The sequence below is a fragment of the Dromiciops gliroides genome, chromosome 2 (genome assembly GCF_019393635.1).
Source record: "Dromiciops gliroides isolate mDroGli1 chromosome 2, mDroGli1.pri, whole genome shotgun sequence".
Lineage (NCBI taxonomy): Eukaryota > Metazoa > Chordata > Mammalia > Microbiotheria > Microbiotheriidae > Dromiciops > Dromiciops gliroides.
The window spans coordinates 549255017-549268830 of NC_057862.1; the positions used below are offsets into that span (position 1 = coordinate 549255017).

The 13814-nt window shown below is 44.9% G+C and overlaps 2 protein-coding genes across 6 annotated transcripts in view; both read left to right on the forward strand.

The window, feature by feature from the left end:
* The window catches only part of ACOXL (acyl-CoA oxidase like), a 536612-nt gene extending 528787 nt beyond the window's left edge, over positions 1-7825 (forward strand). The window contains 1 exon segment of the mRNA XM_043984906.1: positions 6703-7825. Coding sequence (XP_043840841.1) covers positions 6703-6915 — 213 coding nt within the window. The 3' untranslated portion in view covers positions 6916-7825.
* Positions 7826-11424: 3599 nt separating this feature from the next.
* The window catches only part of BCL2L11 (BCL2 like 11), a 50289-nt gene continuing 47899 nt past the window's right edge, over positions 11425-13814 (forward strand). For 4 of the 5 annotated variants that reach the window (XM_043984907.1, XM_043984910.1, XM_043984911.1 and 1 more), the window contains exon 1: positions 11425-11548. The gene's annotated coding sequence lies outside the window, so the exon portion shown is untranslated. Of the gene's footprint in view, positions 11549-12811; positions 13328-13814 lie in introns of those variants that run through there. The other variant, XM_043984909.1, reaches the window with a different exon arrangement.

Genomic DNA, 13814 nt, shown 5'->3' on the forward strand with positions numbered 1-13814 from the left:
ATCAGAGAAGGTGCTATGCTCTATGAGCAATAGAAGTAGCTCAGAAGAAAGGTGAGATGCGTAAATTTAAAGAAACAACCCAATGTTCACATGGATTATTTGGGCCTGACCTGTAGCAGAGCATTCCAAGGTCATATTATTGGTCTGATCAGCCACAATTGGACACAGTGTAGCTTGACTCTAACATAGTGATGTCATTTTTGTCCTCTTCGAGGGAGAAGGACAACAACCAACCAACCAACCAACTTTTTGGAGGTTTGAATACAGTTCTTTAATTGAATCAGAAGGCACAATGTCATTGGATGAACAAGTGAATCAGCCACACCCCTGGGCTTTAGATTGCTAAGACCTAGAGACTGAGAAATCTAGAGAGGGCCAAATACATAGAATACCTGGCCTGGAGGATTGAAGACTTCTTTTCCTGAATTCAAACCCAGCCTCAGACACTTATTAGCTGTGTGACCCTGAGGAAGTCACGTAACCTTTTTTGCCTCAGTTTCCTCATCTCTAAAATGATCTGGAGAAGGAAATGGCAAACCACTCCAGTATCTCTGCCAAGAAAACCCCAAATGGGGTCACAAAGAGTTGGATATGAAAAACAATTAAACAACAACAAAAGAAAAACAGTTAAAGAGAAAGTCAATTTTAATATCTATTGGAGTAACTGGTGGGATATAGTTGAGCTTATAGAAGAACAGTAAAGCAAACAAACCAAAAAACCTTGTCCTACACCCCTAGGGCTATTAGACAAGGTTTCCCACTCTCCCCCTTAAGCATTGTAAAGGAAGGGGGATGGGGAGGCCTTTCAGGCCCCCCAGGGCAGCCCTAAAGTACTTTGTGTTGTTTCAATAAGCAAATGGCAAATACAGTTATCCCTTCCACATCAAGGAGGTTAGGAGCACAGTGCCATCCCCCTCTCCCCAGTGATCTGGAAAATCTATGTAAAATTGGGGGATCCTCCCTTTGTACTAGGGAAGATGTCTGAATTTTTTCTTTTTCTTCAGTACCTTTTTGTAAAATTTGGGTTGATATTATACAATACTATACATATATGTTATGAATTTCTGAGTTTCTAAACTTTTTCCATGCTGTCTGCTTGTCATCCCCTTTAATTTCTTGTGCCACCCCTTGATATATCAAAACTGTGATGGGGAAAGTTGAAATGTGGAAGGGATAATTGTAATTTCAGAGGGAAGCAAATTATTTTGTTTTTAGACTTATTAAAATGTGTCTACACTTCTTTACACCCTAATTAATAGTAGAACTCAATGAGATAGAAAGAACACTGGACTAAGAATCAGGAGAACTGTATCTTGATTCTATTTTTAATTAGTACGAAAACCTGGAACAAGTCACTTGATTCCTTTGGGCCTCATTTTCCTCATCTGTTTACCTGCAAAAATTAAGAAGGTGGGACTAGATAATTTCTAAAGTTTTTTCTAGCTCTAATAATCCCAGATTCTGTCATTGAAATTTGGACAGAAGAAAGTCCTTCTGTCATTAAAAATGTGTCTTGATAATCATTAATTGAATACTCAATGTACTTTCTTCAGAACAGTTATTCCTTGTGCCATTAATGTTAATACTAGTTAATATCAATCACCATATCTTTGTTTTTGCCACAGTTTAATACCTTATTTGCTCTATTTGTTTAAAAGACAACATTACTTAAGAGTCACAGAGTATTAAAAGGGGCCTCAGAGATTAGAGTCCAGTATTCCCCTTTTACAGATGAAAAGACTGAAACTAAACATAAAAATTACCAGTTCAAGGATATACATAGATAGAGTTTGAGTGGTAACTTGTTAGATACAACACTATTTTTCCTATTTATTCTGGATAAATATATCATTATGATTTGAAGTGATAAGTCAGCTAAAGTGGCTCATGGACCACAAATTGAGTTATGGTTTAAAATTGCTACCATTTAAATATGCCCATGTTTATAGAGATGATTATGGTATAGAATAGAAATTAAAGTGTTTTACTTTTTTCGAGCTCTTAGGGTACCATAGAAATAATTATGATTTTCTTATAGTACTTTTTATAGGTTAACTTTACATTTTGGTTCCATTTAGTTCAAATAGTGAATTCCCCTAAAGTGGTCACATTATTCATATTCACACTGCATGTTTCCACTGGGCTGGAACCAATTACCCTATTTTATATAATTATAACTTTGAATATTGAAAATTCAAATATATGGGACCTTTTAGGTGATTCATTTTTTACCATTAATTGAGACCTAACTGTATCAATGAAATCATAGATATCTTTGAAAATAGATATATATAAGACACACCTGAATGTCTTTATAATGCAATTATATAGAATGACAGCTGATTAATGGTAATTATCATCATCCACATTTTTACAGAAATGCATATATGAGATATACAAATGATAAACTTGGATTTAGAGCAGCAGTTGGTAGACCAGGGAATGATGTCTGCTTTTGTTTTTGTTTTTTTCATTATAGCCACTAATTGTTGTATTGGTAATTTTGGTTAAGCAGAACAACCCAAAACACATGGTTCTTAATTCTTGAAACTAATATTGACTATTGTATGGCCAATGAGAAAGGTAAACCACAGGAAATAAGTCCCCCCCCCATAGTATATATTATTCATGAAGTAGATTGGATTTTATGGGACAGAGCAAATTGTTTTCTTTCTAAGAATCTTTTTAATTCTATGTGTGATTATGATATTGGGTAGTTATGGGACCATAGAAGAAGTTCAAGTGTGTTGTAGTTGTAGACTTGGAGTCAGAAGTCCAAGGTTCAAATCCTGAAAATATAGGCTATTTGGCCTTTGAAAAGTCATGTGGGGGAGGAAAGGCAGTAACTTTCCAGACTTCTCCACATGATCCTTCCAAATAGCTCCAAATAATGCCATAAGAGAAGTCATGTAACCTCCTGAAACTCAATTTCCTCATCAATAAGTTGGACATAATAATACTTAGTTATCCACTTTATAGGGTTGTTATGAAGCTTAAATGAGATAATGTATATTAAGCATTTTGCAAACCTTAAAGCACCATATAACTCTAGAACTCTATCTACAAAGGAGTAGAAGAATTATAATTATGTAGGATGAAGAGAATATAGAAACCTATGAAATAAGGTATCTTTGAAATGTTGAAGTGTCAGGCGATAAAATTATATATTTTTATCAAGGTTGAGAGTCTAGAAACCTGAGTCATAGTATTCACTTTGCTAGTAACTATGACAAAATGTGACAGGCAACAAGCATTTACTACAGTTCATTCAGCCAACCTTCTTACTGTTCCTCATTTAAACAAGCCACTCCATCTTCTATTTCTGTACCATTATATTGGCTGTTCCTCTTCCTCATCTTCCCCAAGCCCTGAACCATGCTAATGCTCAATAGGTAAGAGTTCTATGCCCCTACCTTAATAATCGGGCCTGGAGTTCTTAAATGAAACAATCACCCACACCACCACATATGAAGTAACTAACAAGATGATACCTTTGTCAGATGAGACGACCTCTGTTCAGTCAATCGGTCAATCATTTCAAGGGCATTAGACCATGCTCCAAGAAGTCTTTGATCAGTTTGGAAAAAGTGAAAGCCATTAGATAAAATTAAGTGCTGCTACATAGGAAATCTACTGGAATTAGCTGAAGATAGGCAGTCTCATATTGTAGTTTTTGTATGAAAAAGATAAGCTATTTCAGAACAGAGCATTCAGGTGTCTGACTGCCTAGAGGAGAGAACAATTTTATTGAAAACCCTGAGAGAAATTTACTTGGAAGGTGGAGGGGGGAAGAAGAGGAAATAAGAGGCTGTCTCTTCTCCCCTCCTTAATCACAAGAAAACCTTGTAAACTCGTTGGAGGATTTGGACTTCTCACTGATATTCTAGCACCATCACCAGAACAGCTGCATCTGCAGCTGAGGACAAACTAGATCCATGGAGGAAAGGCATCTTCAGGTCCCTATGAGGATCCCAAAAGAAAGCTATACCAAGACTAAGGAGAATTTCCCCCATTAGGGGAGAAAGGGACTTCTAGCAACCAGAAGCTGTGAGTTATCTCTTAGCACATTATATGTTCAAAGCTTGTGCTCACTTTCCCCTGGATTCTTTATGTACTTGTTGAAAAGTGTGTCACAGATGTTTGGTGAATATTTTATACCAATTGTTCTTACTATACAAGCTTACTATATGAGTATATAGCTTACTATTATATTAGTATGTATAGTATATAGTAGAATATATGTGTATATATATATATATATATATATACTATATATATATTGTATATGTGGTAAATTCTCCTCTCTAAAAGCTAATTAAGTCTGCCTAAGTGATGTAAACTGTTATTTGATGGGGCTTAAAGCTTATTAATGGGTGCTCATGACCAGAGCACCACTCTTCCCAGTCCCTCAGAGTCTCCTAGAACCATGAGAGGACAAGTATAGACCCCAGTCTCCCAAAATGAATGGGGATTTGGGATAGTAGTCCCAGGGAATTTGCTTTAACTCAAATCATTCCCTCATCACCTCTGCCTCTTACAGTCCCTAATTTCCTTCAAGGCTCAGCTTAAATACCACCTTCTATGTGAAGCTTTGCCTGATACTCTCACTAGTGCTTTCTTCCCACCCTCCATTATATTGTATGTATTTTTAATATTTTTATACATGTAGATATTGTCTCAGTCAGTCAATAAGAATTTATTAAGAGCTTACTACGTACCAGGCACTCTACATAGTGCTAGGGAGAAAAAAAAACAAAATATAAATATGAAGTCTTCAGTAGGAGGATCTTAAACCTTTCTGGGTTTCAGTGTCCTGATTTATCAAATGGTGAGCTAGGTGATCTCTTAAGATCCTTCCCAGCTCTGAAATCCTATTCCTGTTGCCTTTTAGGCTTATATTAGGTACATTTTATAATTACAGTAACCAGTGATTAGTCAGCAATGTTATTTACTAACATAGAACTCTTAGCAAATGAAAGTGACTCATAGAAAGTTGAACTTTGAACACATCCCCAAAATGATCAAAAGGATTTCAGTACTGATCTGATTCTTTACCACAAGCTGCACTATTTAGTTACTCTTCATTGAAAAACACACAGCTGGAATAGCAAATGTGGAAGAAGATAAACTCTCTTGAGAGATTCTTTTTAATAATATGTATTGAAATGCCATTTTTTTTCCTTCATGTATTCTTTGAATGCATCGTCTGTTTGCTTGAACAAACCAGAAAGGGTATTCTGGCCATATCTTGTTTTAAAGGAAACTGTGGTCTTCACATCATCAGTTCAAGTTTTAAGACTCCTACCACATAAGAGTGTAAGGCTTGTATTTTTGTAAATCATGATTTTTAAAGCTGTGGGGGGGAAAAAACCTATGAGGCATTCTCAAAGTTTTCTCTAATAATTGGAGTTAAGGAAAAAGAATTAGAGATGCTTTGAAAAACGGGAGTGAAGACTGGGAAAGGCAGGAAGTTTTTTTGTCCCTTTTTTGCTAAGGTACAGAAAAACAGATTATCTCCATTGGTTGTACAGATCTCCACTGAGAAAACATCAGTAGCCATACACACATGTGTATATATACATATACATGACATAAATTAGTGGTTATATATGTTTATACATATATAACATATAAATTAGAGGCTCTACCTGGTCCATTGCTTTATTCCCAAATAAAATTAGCAGCAGCAGCCTATGGACTGTGTACTCGGATGTGCCAGCAGGAAGCCAGGATTTTGTTTGTCTTTCTTCTGTTTCCAACTTTCAAAGGTATTTCTGATCTGATAGAAAGGTGTAGTATAGTGTATTTACATACAACCTAGCTCCCTTTCTAGACTATGTTGGCATTACAAAACTTTGGAAGCTGCAACAAACCACAGTAGCTAATTCGATAAGTCAGGGGACATTCTTTGTGGAAGGACTCTGGGTAGGTGATCTAGGGTTTTGTTGGTTCTCCCAGGGTTGATTTTTGTTCCTTTTTCAGTCACTTTTGTTTATCGTCCATCTATCATCCATCTATCTATCTATCTATCTATCTATCTATCTATCTATCTATCTATCTATCTATCTATCTATCTATCTATCATCTATCTATCTATCTATCTATCTATCTATCTATCTATCTATCTATCTATCTATCATCTATCTATCTATCTATCTATCTATCTATCTATCTATCTATCTATCTATCTATCTATCTATCATCTTTCTGTTTTGGGGTAGGCAGGGGGTGATACCTGAGGAGTGAAGCCTAGAATGAACTTAGGGAATCTTGGGGTAGTTCCTGGAATTAGGGTCGAGTTTCTAGAAAGGGAGAGGGGACACATTCAATCCTTTTTTCCTGATCCTAGGACCTGCCTTAGGGGGAAGCCCTAGGAAAGGTAACTTGTTAGGTAAGCAACACACGTGTGTTCACTGCCAAAGCTTTGCAGAGAGGAGCTGGGGGTGGGGGGGGTGGGGGGAAGAAGACGGAGGAAAGAGGGGGAGGGGGGAGAGAGAGAAGAGACAGAGAAACACAGGACGAGGAGACTCAGAGACCTAGAGACAGGGAGAGAGACAGACTACGAGTCAGACATAGACAGAAAAAGAGAATGAGACAGAGAGAGTGATCACTGAAGGGGGTGGGATGAGGAGGGAGAAGGATACCCGCACCCACATCGAAGAAGCACCAAAGCTTGACCTCTCCCTGTGTCTTGTCTTGCAGTTGCTGAATTTGTGTGATTCGGTGAAGGAGGATGCACTGAAGGTGATTTCAGCCTTTAACATTCCTCACAGCTCCATCCACGCCCCGATCGCTGGCATTCCCAATCCCCGAGCAGCCTGGGCATTTTACCCTCCACCCCAGCCTCAAGAGCAGCCGAAGTCGGCAGGGGAAGTAATGGGCCAACAGCGACTCAAATTTGGGGCCAAGTTATAAATGTGTTGTTTTCGGTGTTGTGTTTGCAGTCTCCACGGTGGTTCATTTCACAGAATCAGGAAGCTCACCTTTGATGTGTGCCAGGAAAACAATCCCATTTAGGTCCATGCTTGATCACTTGGCCCCTGCTGAAAAAGAAAAGGCACAGACTGGGGCCAGGGAATGAAAGCATGCTGCCATTGGAATCTTTGACTATAGTTATCTATCAACGGGGTCAGGGAGGCCAAGGCAGGCAAGAAGCACCAGCCTGCTTGCAGATGGGTGTGGACTGCAGCCCCAAGGGAGTGAGAGGAGCGGGTCCTTGTGGGTTGGGTGTGAGGGTGGAAAGTGCTCTACTGGAAAGGACTTCCAGTGTCTTGTCCCTGCGGGAGAGTTCACTAGGCTGTTCCAACCACTCCGTCTCACTGACTGCGGAGGGAGGATCGTTCAAAGCCGGCAGATAAGCTGTCCTCTCTGGCTTCTGCAAGTTTAAATCCAAAGAGATCTATCTTTATGGATAGGACTCCCGCTGGAAAGAGTAAGTCCAATTCTAAAGGATTCCGGGAAAGCTGGTAAAAATGTAAACAAACCCACCGGACTCCCCTCCCCTCACCTCCTCTCCCTTCCCAGCCCCTGCCCCAGCCAGCCCAGGCGGTTAGTCGTTTCTGTGAGTCAGACTCACTTAGCTTTTTAAAGGAAATGCCCCGGAGATGACTGACTGATAATGCCTTTTGGAATTTTACTCTGAGAAGATCTCTAAGCAAATGCTCAGGAGGAGTCCGGGGGAAAAAAACTGACCGGTCCCCAGAACTATTTACTAACCCTTGCAAACGCCTTCTGAAAAGGATGGGGGAGGGGTATTTAGAAACACATTTTAAATCATTTTTACCATATAACATTTTTAATCTGTCGAGTAGAAAAAAATGTAGAAAGTTTAATAAAGAAATAAAAACAAAGGGAACGGTGTTCTTTGTCTTTTTAGAAGTCAAAGTAGAGCACAGAGGTCGACGTTTACTGTGATTTAATCTAACAAGATTATCAAAATTGAGTTGGGATCCTGAAAGTCAAGAACATTTGTCCTCAAGAAATCCTAGCACGAGGATTGCGATTTTTTATTTCTTGGACAAAATATTTGCCTTCTAAGTTTTCTGCCATGTGCTCCCACATCCTCAACAACCAAAACAAACAAACAAAACGGGAGTAGAAAGGGCTTGTCTGAGGAAAATCATTTTGAGTGACCTTCCAGGTTCCAGAGTCAAGAAAAAAGAGAAACCAGTGTTTTTCTTTGATTTTTCCCACCCGAGGGGCCAAAAAAAAAGTTTCCAGGGAAGAAACATGCAGTCAGAAATTACAGTCCAACTGGGCTAGTGAGTAAGCCCTGGAATTCGAGCAAACATAAAGGGGGCAGGGATAGAGGAAAGGACAGGATTGAGGGCTTTGTCGTCACCTCGGAGGGGACACACAGGAAAAGCTTTGTTTCTAGATCAGTAGTTCTACAGGAGTTACTTTAGTTATGCCCACAACAATCACTGTAACAGTAACAGTAACAGTAACATGCGGTGTTAGCAAAGTTTCTAGATCTTCCTTTACATCCAAATCAGCGTGAAATACGTATTTGAATTACTCAGATTTAAACAATACAGATGATTATATTTGAACGGTGGGATTTGGGGGAGCGTTATAAGCAAAGGTATTTCTTTGTCAAAAGCATTATTTGTATTTTTGCGAAATCTTTCTCTTCTCTCTTCTCCACTACCATTTCTTTGTCACTATTCAACCTCTTTCAGCGACAAGCTGCCTGCCTCCCGGGTGCACCTGGTTTATTTCTCTGACAATTCCTCTGTGCAGAGAGCTTTCCGGTTTTCTGACACCCACTTCTAATGAAATGCGTGATGTTTTTCTTTGCAACCTAACCACTGTGCAAATGGAGCGGTTTTACATACTCCCCTTCTAAATGGAGAGTACAGAAACCCCAGGATTTTTTTTTTGAGGTTTGCTTTTTTTCTCTACCTCACCCCGCCTTCTTGTTTTCCATGTTAACTATCTCCTTAAAGAAATAGAGCAAAGATTTCCCTAGACATAAAATAGTTTGCTAACCACAAAGGCTAGCTTAAAGCTTTTTGGTCTTTATAACTAGATTCAAACAACTTTTTCTTTCTCATCTTTCTTTTCTCTTTCTCATTTTGTTAATTTTCTTTCACTTTTTCTTTTCCCCTTTCTTGTCTCCATCTCATCTTTTTCTCTTCTCTCCTTCCCTTTCTTTCCCTTCTTTTCTGTGTCCGTCTTTCTCTCTGTCTCTATCTCTGTCTCTCTCTCAATCTGAAGCAGAGAATTGCCCAATTAATCTGCGGAGATTTCATTGGAGTGGCAAGGCATATCCATCCATTCAGTCTTATCCTTGGCCACTCAGCCAAATCACTGTTAGTCTGTGGGTAGGAGCATTTGTAAAGGCTCCAGTTGCTTTGTCAGAGATGTGTGGGAGCGATGAGATGAGCAATGAATGTTTTGCCTTTGCCTCTGAACTCATTTACTACTCTTTCCTACAGTAGCGAAATCCTTCAAAAGTTCCTTTCATTCAATTTCATTTTCCTCTGGCATCTTTTCTCTTTCCTTACATTTTTTTGGCCATATGTGCTATCATATACTTTTATTTTGCTGTGTCATGATGACGTTATAGTCTCCATAGTAAAAGGGGAAAAAAATTAATTGGACTTTGAAACCCGGAAAATGACTTCCCTATTCTTCCACATGTACGCTTCTACACCTTTCTTTAATTTTGGAAGATATCTTACCTTAAAATTATTAGCAGTATCTTTCTCACAACCGTCTCCTTCCTTGTCCCTTCCTTCCCTCCTCCCCTTCCCCCTTCCCCCCCCCCCCCCCCCGCTTAGTTTAGGTAATGACTCTTTGCTTTTTCCGTTATCCCTCCCTTATCTTGATGCCCTTTGTTAAGACGCAAGTGGAGGGAGGGAGAAAGACGTGGCTTGAATCGCGCGGGCAGAACAGGTGGTGGAAGCGCAGCCTCAAGTCAGATGATCTCATCCTGGGTAAGCTGGGCGGGAGGTTGGGGTGGGGAGGGAGAAGAGGAGGAGGAGGAGGGGTCCTACAGCACTGGCCAAAAGGCTCTCTGCAGTCTCAGCCCGCATAAATAATAAACTATGTTCATTCTTTTCCCTGTCTCTCTCAAAACAAACCCTAACAACTCCTACGACCAAAGGCAAAACACTGACACACACTCTACTAAATGCCTTTGCCCAAAAAGTGCTCGGATCACTCAACCCACTCTGCGTGCGTCCAGGAAACACAAAGCAGGAAATCTGAAAGATGGAGAACTTTCCACATTAAGCCTTTAAATTGGGATCTTCAGTAAGAAGCAGGCCCTCCTCAGTCTGAAGGCACAGAACACGGAAAGGCAGCAATTTCTTTTCATCTTTTCATGATGTCTCCAAAGCTTTTTTGGGAACTTTTTTTTTTCTTTTCATGTTTCCCTTCATCCATTCACTTTTCCTCGATCGACCCATGCCTCATCCAGGTTTTCTCCTCTGCCTCTCCTTTGCACCTCTTGTTCTTAACTCCTAATTAATGGAATTCATGTTTCGAGAATGGTAGTTTAGGGGGAAACCTTGGGGTTTTCTAGGATTCCTATGGGACACGTATAGCTTTGCCTCAGTGACACAAAGTGTCCGATAAAACGTGAGCAGTCTTCATGGCTGAACCCTAACCACCAGCGGGTGGTAACATACCTTTCCCCCTCTCCTCCCTTCCGAGACCCAAAGCTCTCTGCTGGGCAGGCGTGTCCAGTGACTAGGTGCAAGACGATTTGCCTAGAACATCAAGGAGAAAGTCCTAGGAATCCAGAACATCGCGCGGGCCAGGAGACATCGGAGGCCCCGGGAGCCGCTGCCCTCTCCCGCTGCCCGGCTCTGGGCAGAACGTGGCTCAGTCCTAGAGCGCCCCCTGTCCTGCCCTAGCGGCTCCCCGCGGGTTTGCCAAAAAGGAAGAGTAGGTTTTGTGAGGAGGGGGAAACGTCTCCTTCAGAATCACTCTAGTAAACACAGAGAACCCGTGACCAGGCTTGCTCCGCCCTCTGGGAACTGGACCTCGATTTAGCCGCCTCAGCGACGGGAATGGAACTTGTCTGTACTAAGGGGAGGGCGGCCAGAGGGGACGGGACCGGGTGGGGCTCACCCAACCCCCACCCCCGCCTTTACCTGTCGGGACTTGCCTGCCCCGGGCTCGAAGTGGGCGAGGTCAGCCGCTGAGGGGCGGGGCTAAGAGGGGGCGGACCCCACGGTGATTGGATGGCCAGTTCTGGGGCGCCCAGCCTGGGCGCAGCTGCTGTTCGGCGCAGGTTTCACTTCATAGCTCGCTGCTGTCTGGTGTCCTGCTCTCTTTGGAGCTGACGGTTCCCAGCAGCGAAGCAGCCTCTGTGCCGCCACTGCCGCAGCCAACACAGCAGCCGCCGCCGCCGCCGCCGCAGCAGCAGCAGCAGCAGCCACCGGTGCCGGGCCACCTTAGCCACTGCCATCTCCACCACTCCACAGAGCCTTCAGCCAGAGCGACCAGCATCCATCTGATTGTCCTCCACCCCCTCCTTTCCCCGGCCCGCTCGCCCCCAATGTCTGACTCTGACTCTCGCACTGAGAAGCGCAAGGTAAGCCCAGAACACCCTGACCAAAGTGAAAACAGAAGGGGACTGGGAGACTAGAGCCTGGAAGGCCTCCTAGTGTCTAGTTCGCTGGGGGGCAAAGGAGGGCAGGCGGGCGCGCTCTATGTCCGGGGGGGCACGGACCCTAACGCTCCAGAGTCGCTCTGGCTCCCCAGCTTTTCGGTCTTCCCGCGCTGGCGCCCACGTGCCAGGGAGAATAGCTGCTGTCCCGGAACTGGGGGTGGGGGTAGAGATGGTGCTCGGAGAGGGGAGGAGGTTCGTCTGCGCCCTTGGGTTGCTGGCGAAGTTTACCAAAGTTGGGGGATTGGGGCTCCTAAAATACGTTCATCCTGAGGTGGGGGGTGGAGTTGAATCTGGCCGAGTCTGGGAGACACTACCTTGGCTCTGTGTTGGTTCTCTATTTTTTTGAGGGGATGCGGGGCGATTAAGAAGCGAGTGGGGGAGGTTGTCAGATTGGGCACTTTTCCGGGAGCAACGGAGTGGAGAGGCCCCTCTTCTTTCTTGGAGGGAGACTTTTGGCGCAGGGCCCGGTGGGGGCTTTGGTCGCCCCACCAGGATCTAGGTAGTTCACCTTGTGGCTTAGGGTTTTCTGCTCCGGCTGTGTGTAGGCAACGCTCCGGAGGGTTTGAGGAACTGCAGCGGGCTTTGAAGTGACGTGAGTGACAGCGCTCTTGCTCTTAGGCCGAGGCTTAAGGAGAGATGCCAGCGATAACCCCTGCTCGGGCCAGCCGGGCTGCACTCCACAGTCGCCGCTTCAGTCTTTACCGCCCTGCAGATATTCCGGGCCTCCGGCTCCGAGGTGTCTTGAAAGAGTGCTCCTCCCCATTTTTCTCCGGTCCCGCCGCTGCCTGCCGAAGACGGTGTCCGCAGCCCGAACCTTTGCGGGATTGGTGCTGGGCACGTACTGAACACTCAGCCTGCCTTATTTTTAGGAGGCTCGGCCGATTGGGAGCGCAGCGCTGCCTCTTGCCGCGGGGTAGGCGCTCACACTTTTTTTTTGGTCTGTGTTGCTTGGACCGGGGTCCCTGGGTGGTCGGGGTGAGCGAGTCCTTCTGCCCAGAGTGGCAGCGCGGTGGATTGAACGGGGGAGTTCCCGCCCAGCCATGCTGGGTATTCCTGAGGCCGCAGGAAGCGGTGCTGGCTGGAGCCGCAGGCACCGATCTGGCTCTTTAAACTGTCCGGGGAGGCGCGGACCTGCGCCTCCGGGAGACGTGTAGACTAGGAGGAACGAGAAACAGTTTAGGCCGGGAACGGACCCTTTGGGCTGGAACTTGGCCGGAGATAGCAGGCGGGGTGGTCTCGACTGTCAGACCCCCAGCTTCGGATTGGGGTCCCTCTCTTCCAAGCTCCGACCTCTGTATGCATGTGTCCCTCCTCTGTGAGTGCATGTGCTGGCGTCTACCACGTGAGGTGCCCTGGTCCTTTTCCACAACCTGTCGCGTGTGATTGTCACCTTGAACTGGGTGTCTCTCAGTTCAGGACCAGGGAGTGGTTTGGAGAAATTGAGGGAGCCTTTGGCTGTGTCCCCTGCGCTGGGTGTGTTGGGCGGGGACGAAGATGGATTCATGTGCTGGCCGGTGAAGTTCAGTGGCCGTGGCGGGGAAGTCCGCGAGCTGTCTGGGCTGTTGTCGGTCTGTCTGTCTGGTGACAGAGCTGTCGGCTTGTTTTGTTCCGGGGCCAGGAGGAGCTGGTGCGGACTGCTCGCGGAGGCTAAGGGAGGGGGAGTTGTGGGGCTTGTTGATTTCTAGGCTGCTGCGGCTGGAGGTGAGGAGCTGGGAGGGCTGTGCAGGATTGTCCTGTGGACGTGTGTATGTGTGTGTGTGCGTGTGTGTGTGTAGTGGGGGCAGGGAGTTAGTTTGAAGGCTGGTGGCTGGATGCCAGGGAGAGATTCAGGTTTTTGGGGTGTGGTTTGTGTTGTTGGCCGAGGGTCGCGCTCTCTGGAGTCGGCGCGGTTCCCTCTTTGTCTGCTGGTGACACAGGCCTGGACTAGACCGTTGCCCTCCCTCCATCCCAAGATTCCCCCCCCCCCCCTTTTCCCCCAGCAGCAGTTTTGGTGAAGCACGAGGGGCGCGAGCCTCGGATTCTGAGTGTTGCGCCGCAGCCCCGAGCCGCACGTGACCCGAGGAGGCTACGGGTGTTTGTCTGTGTGGCGAGGGTGGCTGTGGGGAGGGAGCGGCGGGGAGGGGTGGGGGAGGGTGCGCGCGAGCAGTTCGCTGCAGTCCTCGTCGACGCCGACGCTCTCCGGCCGGAG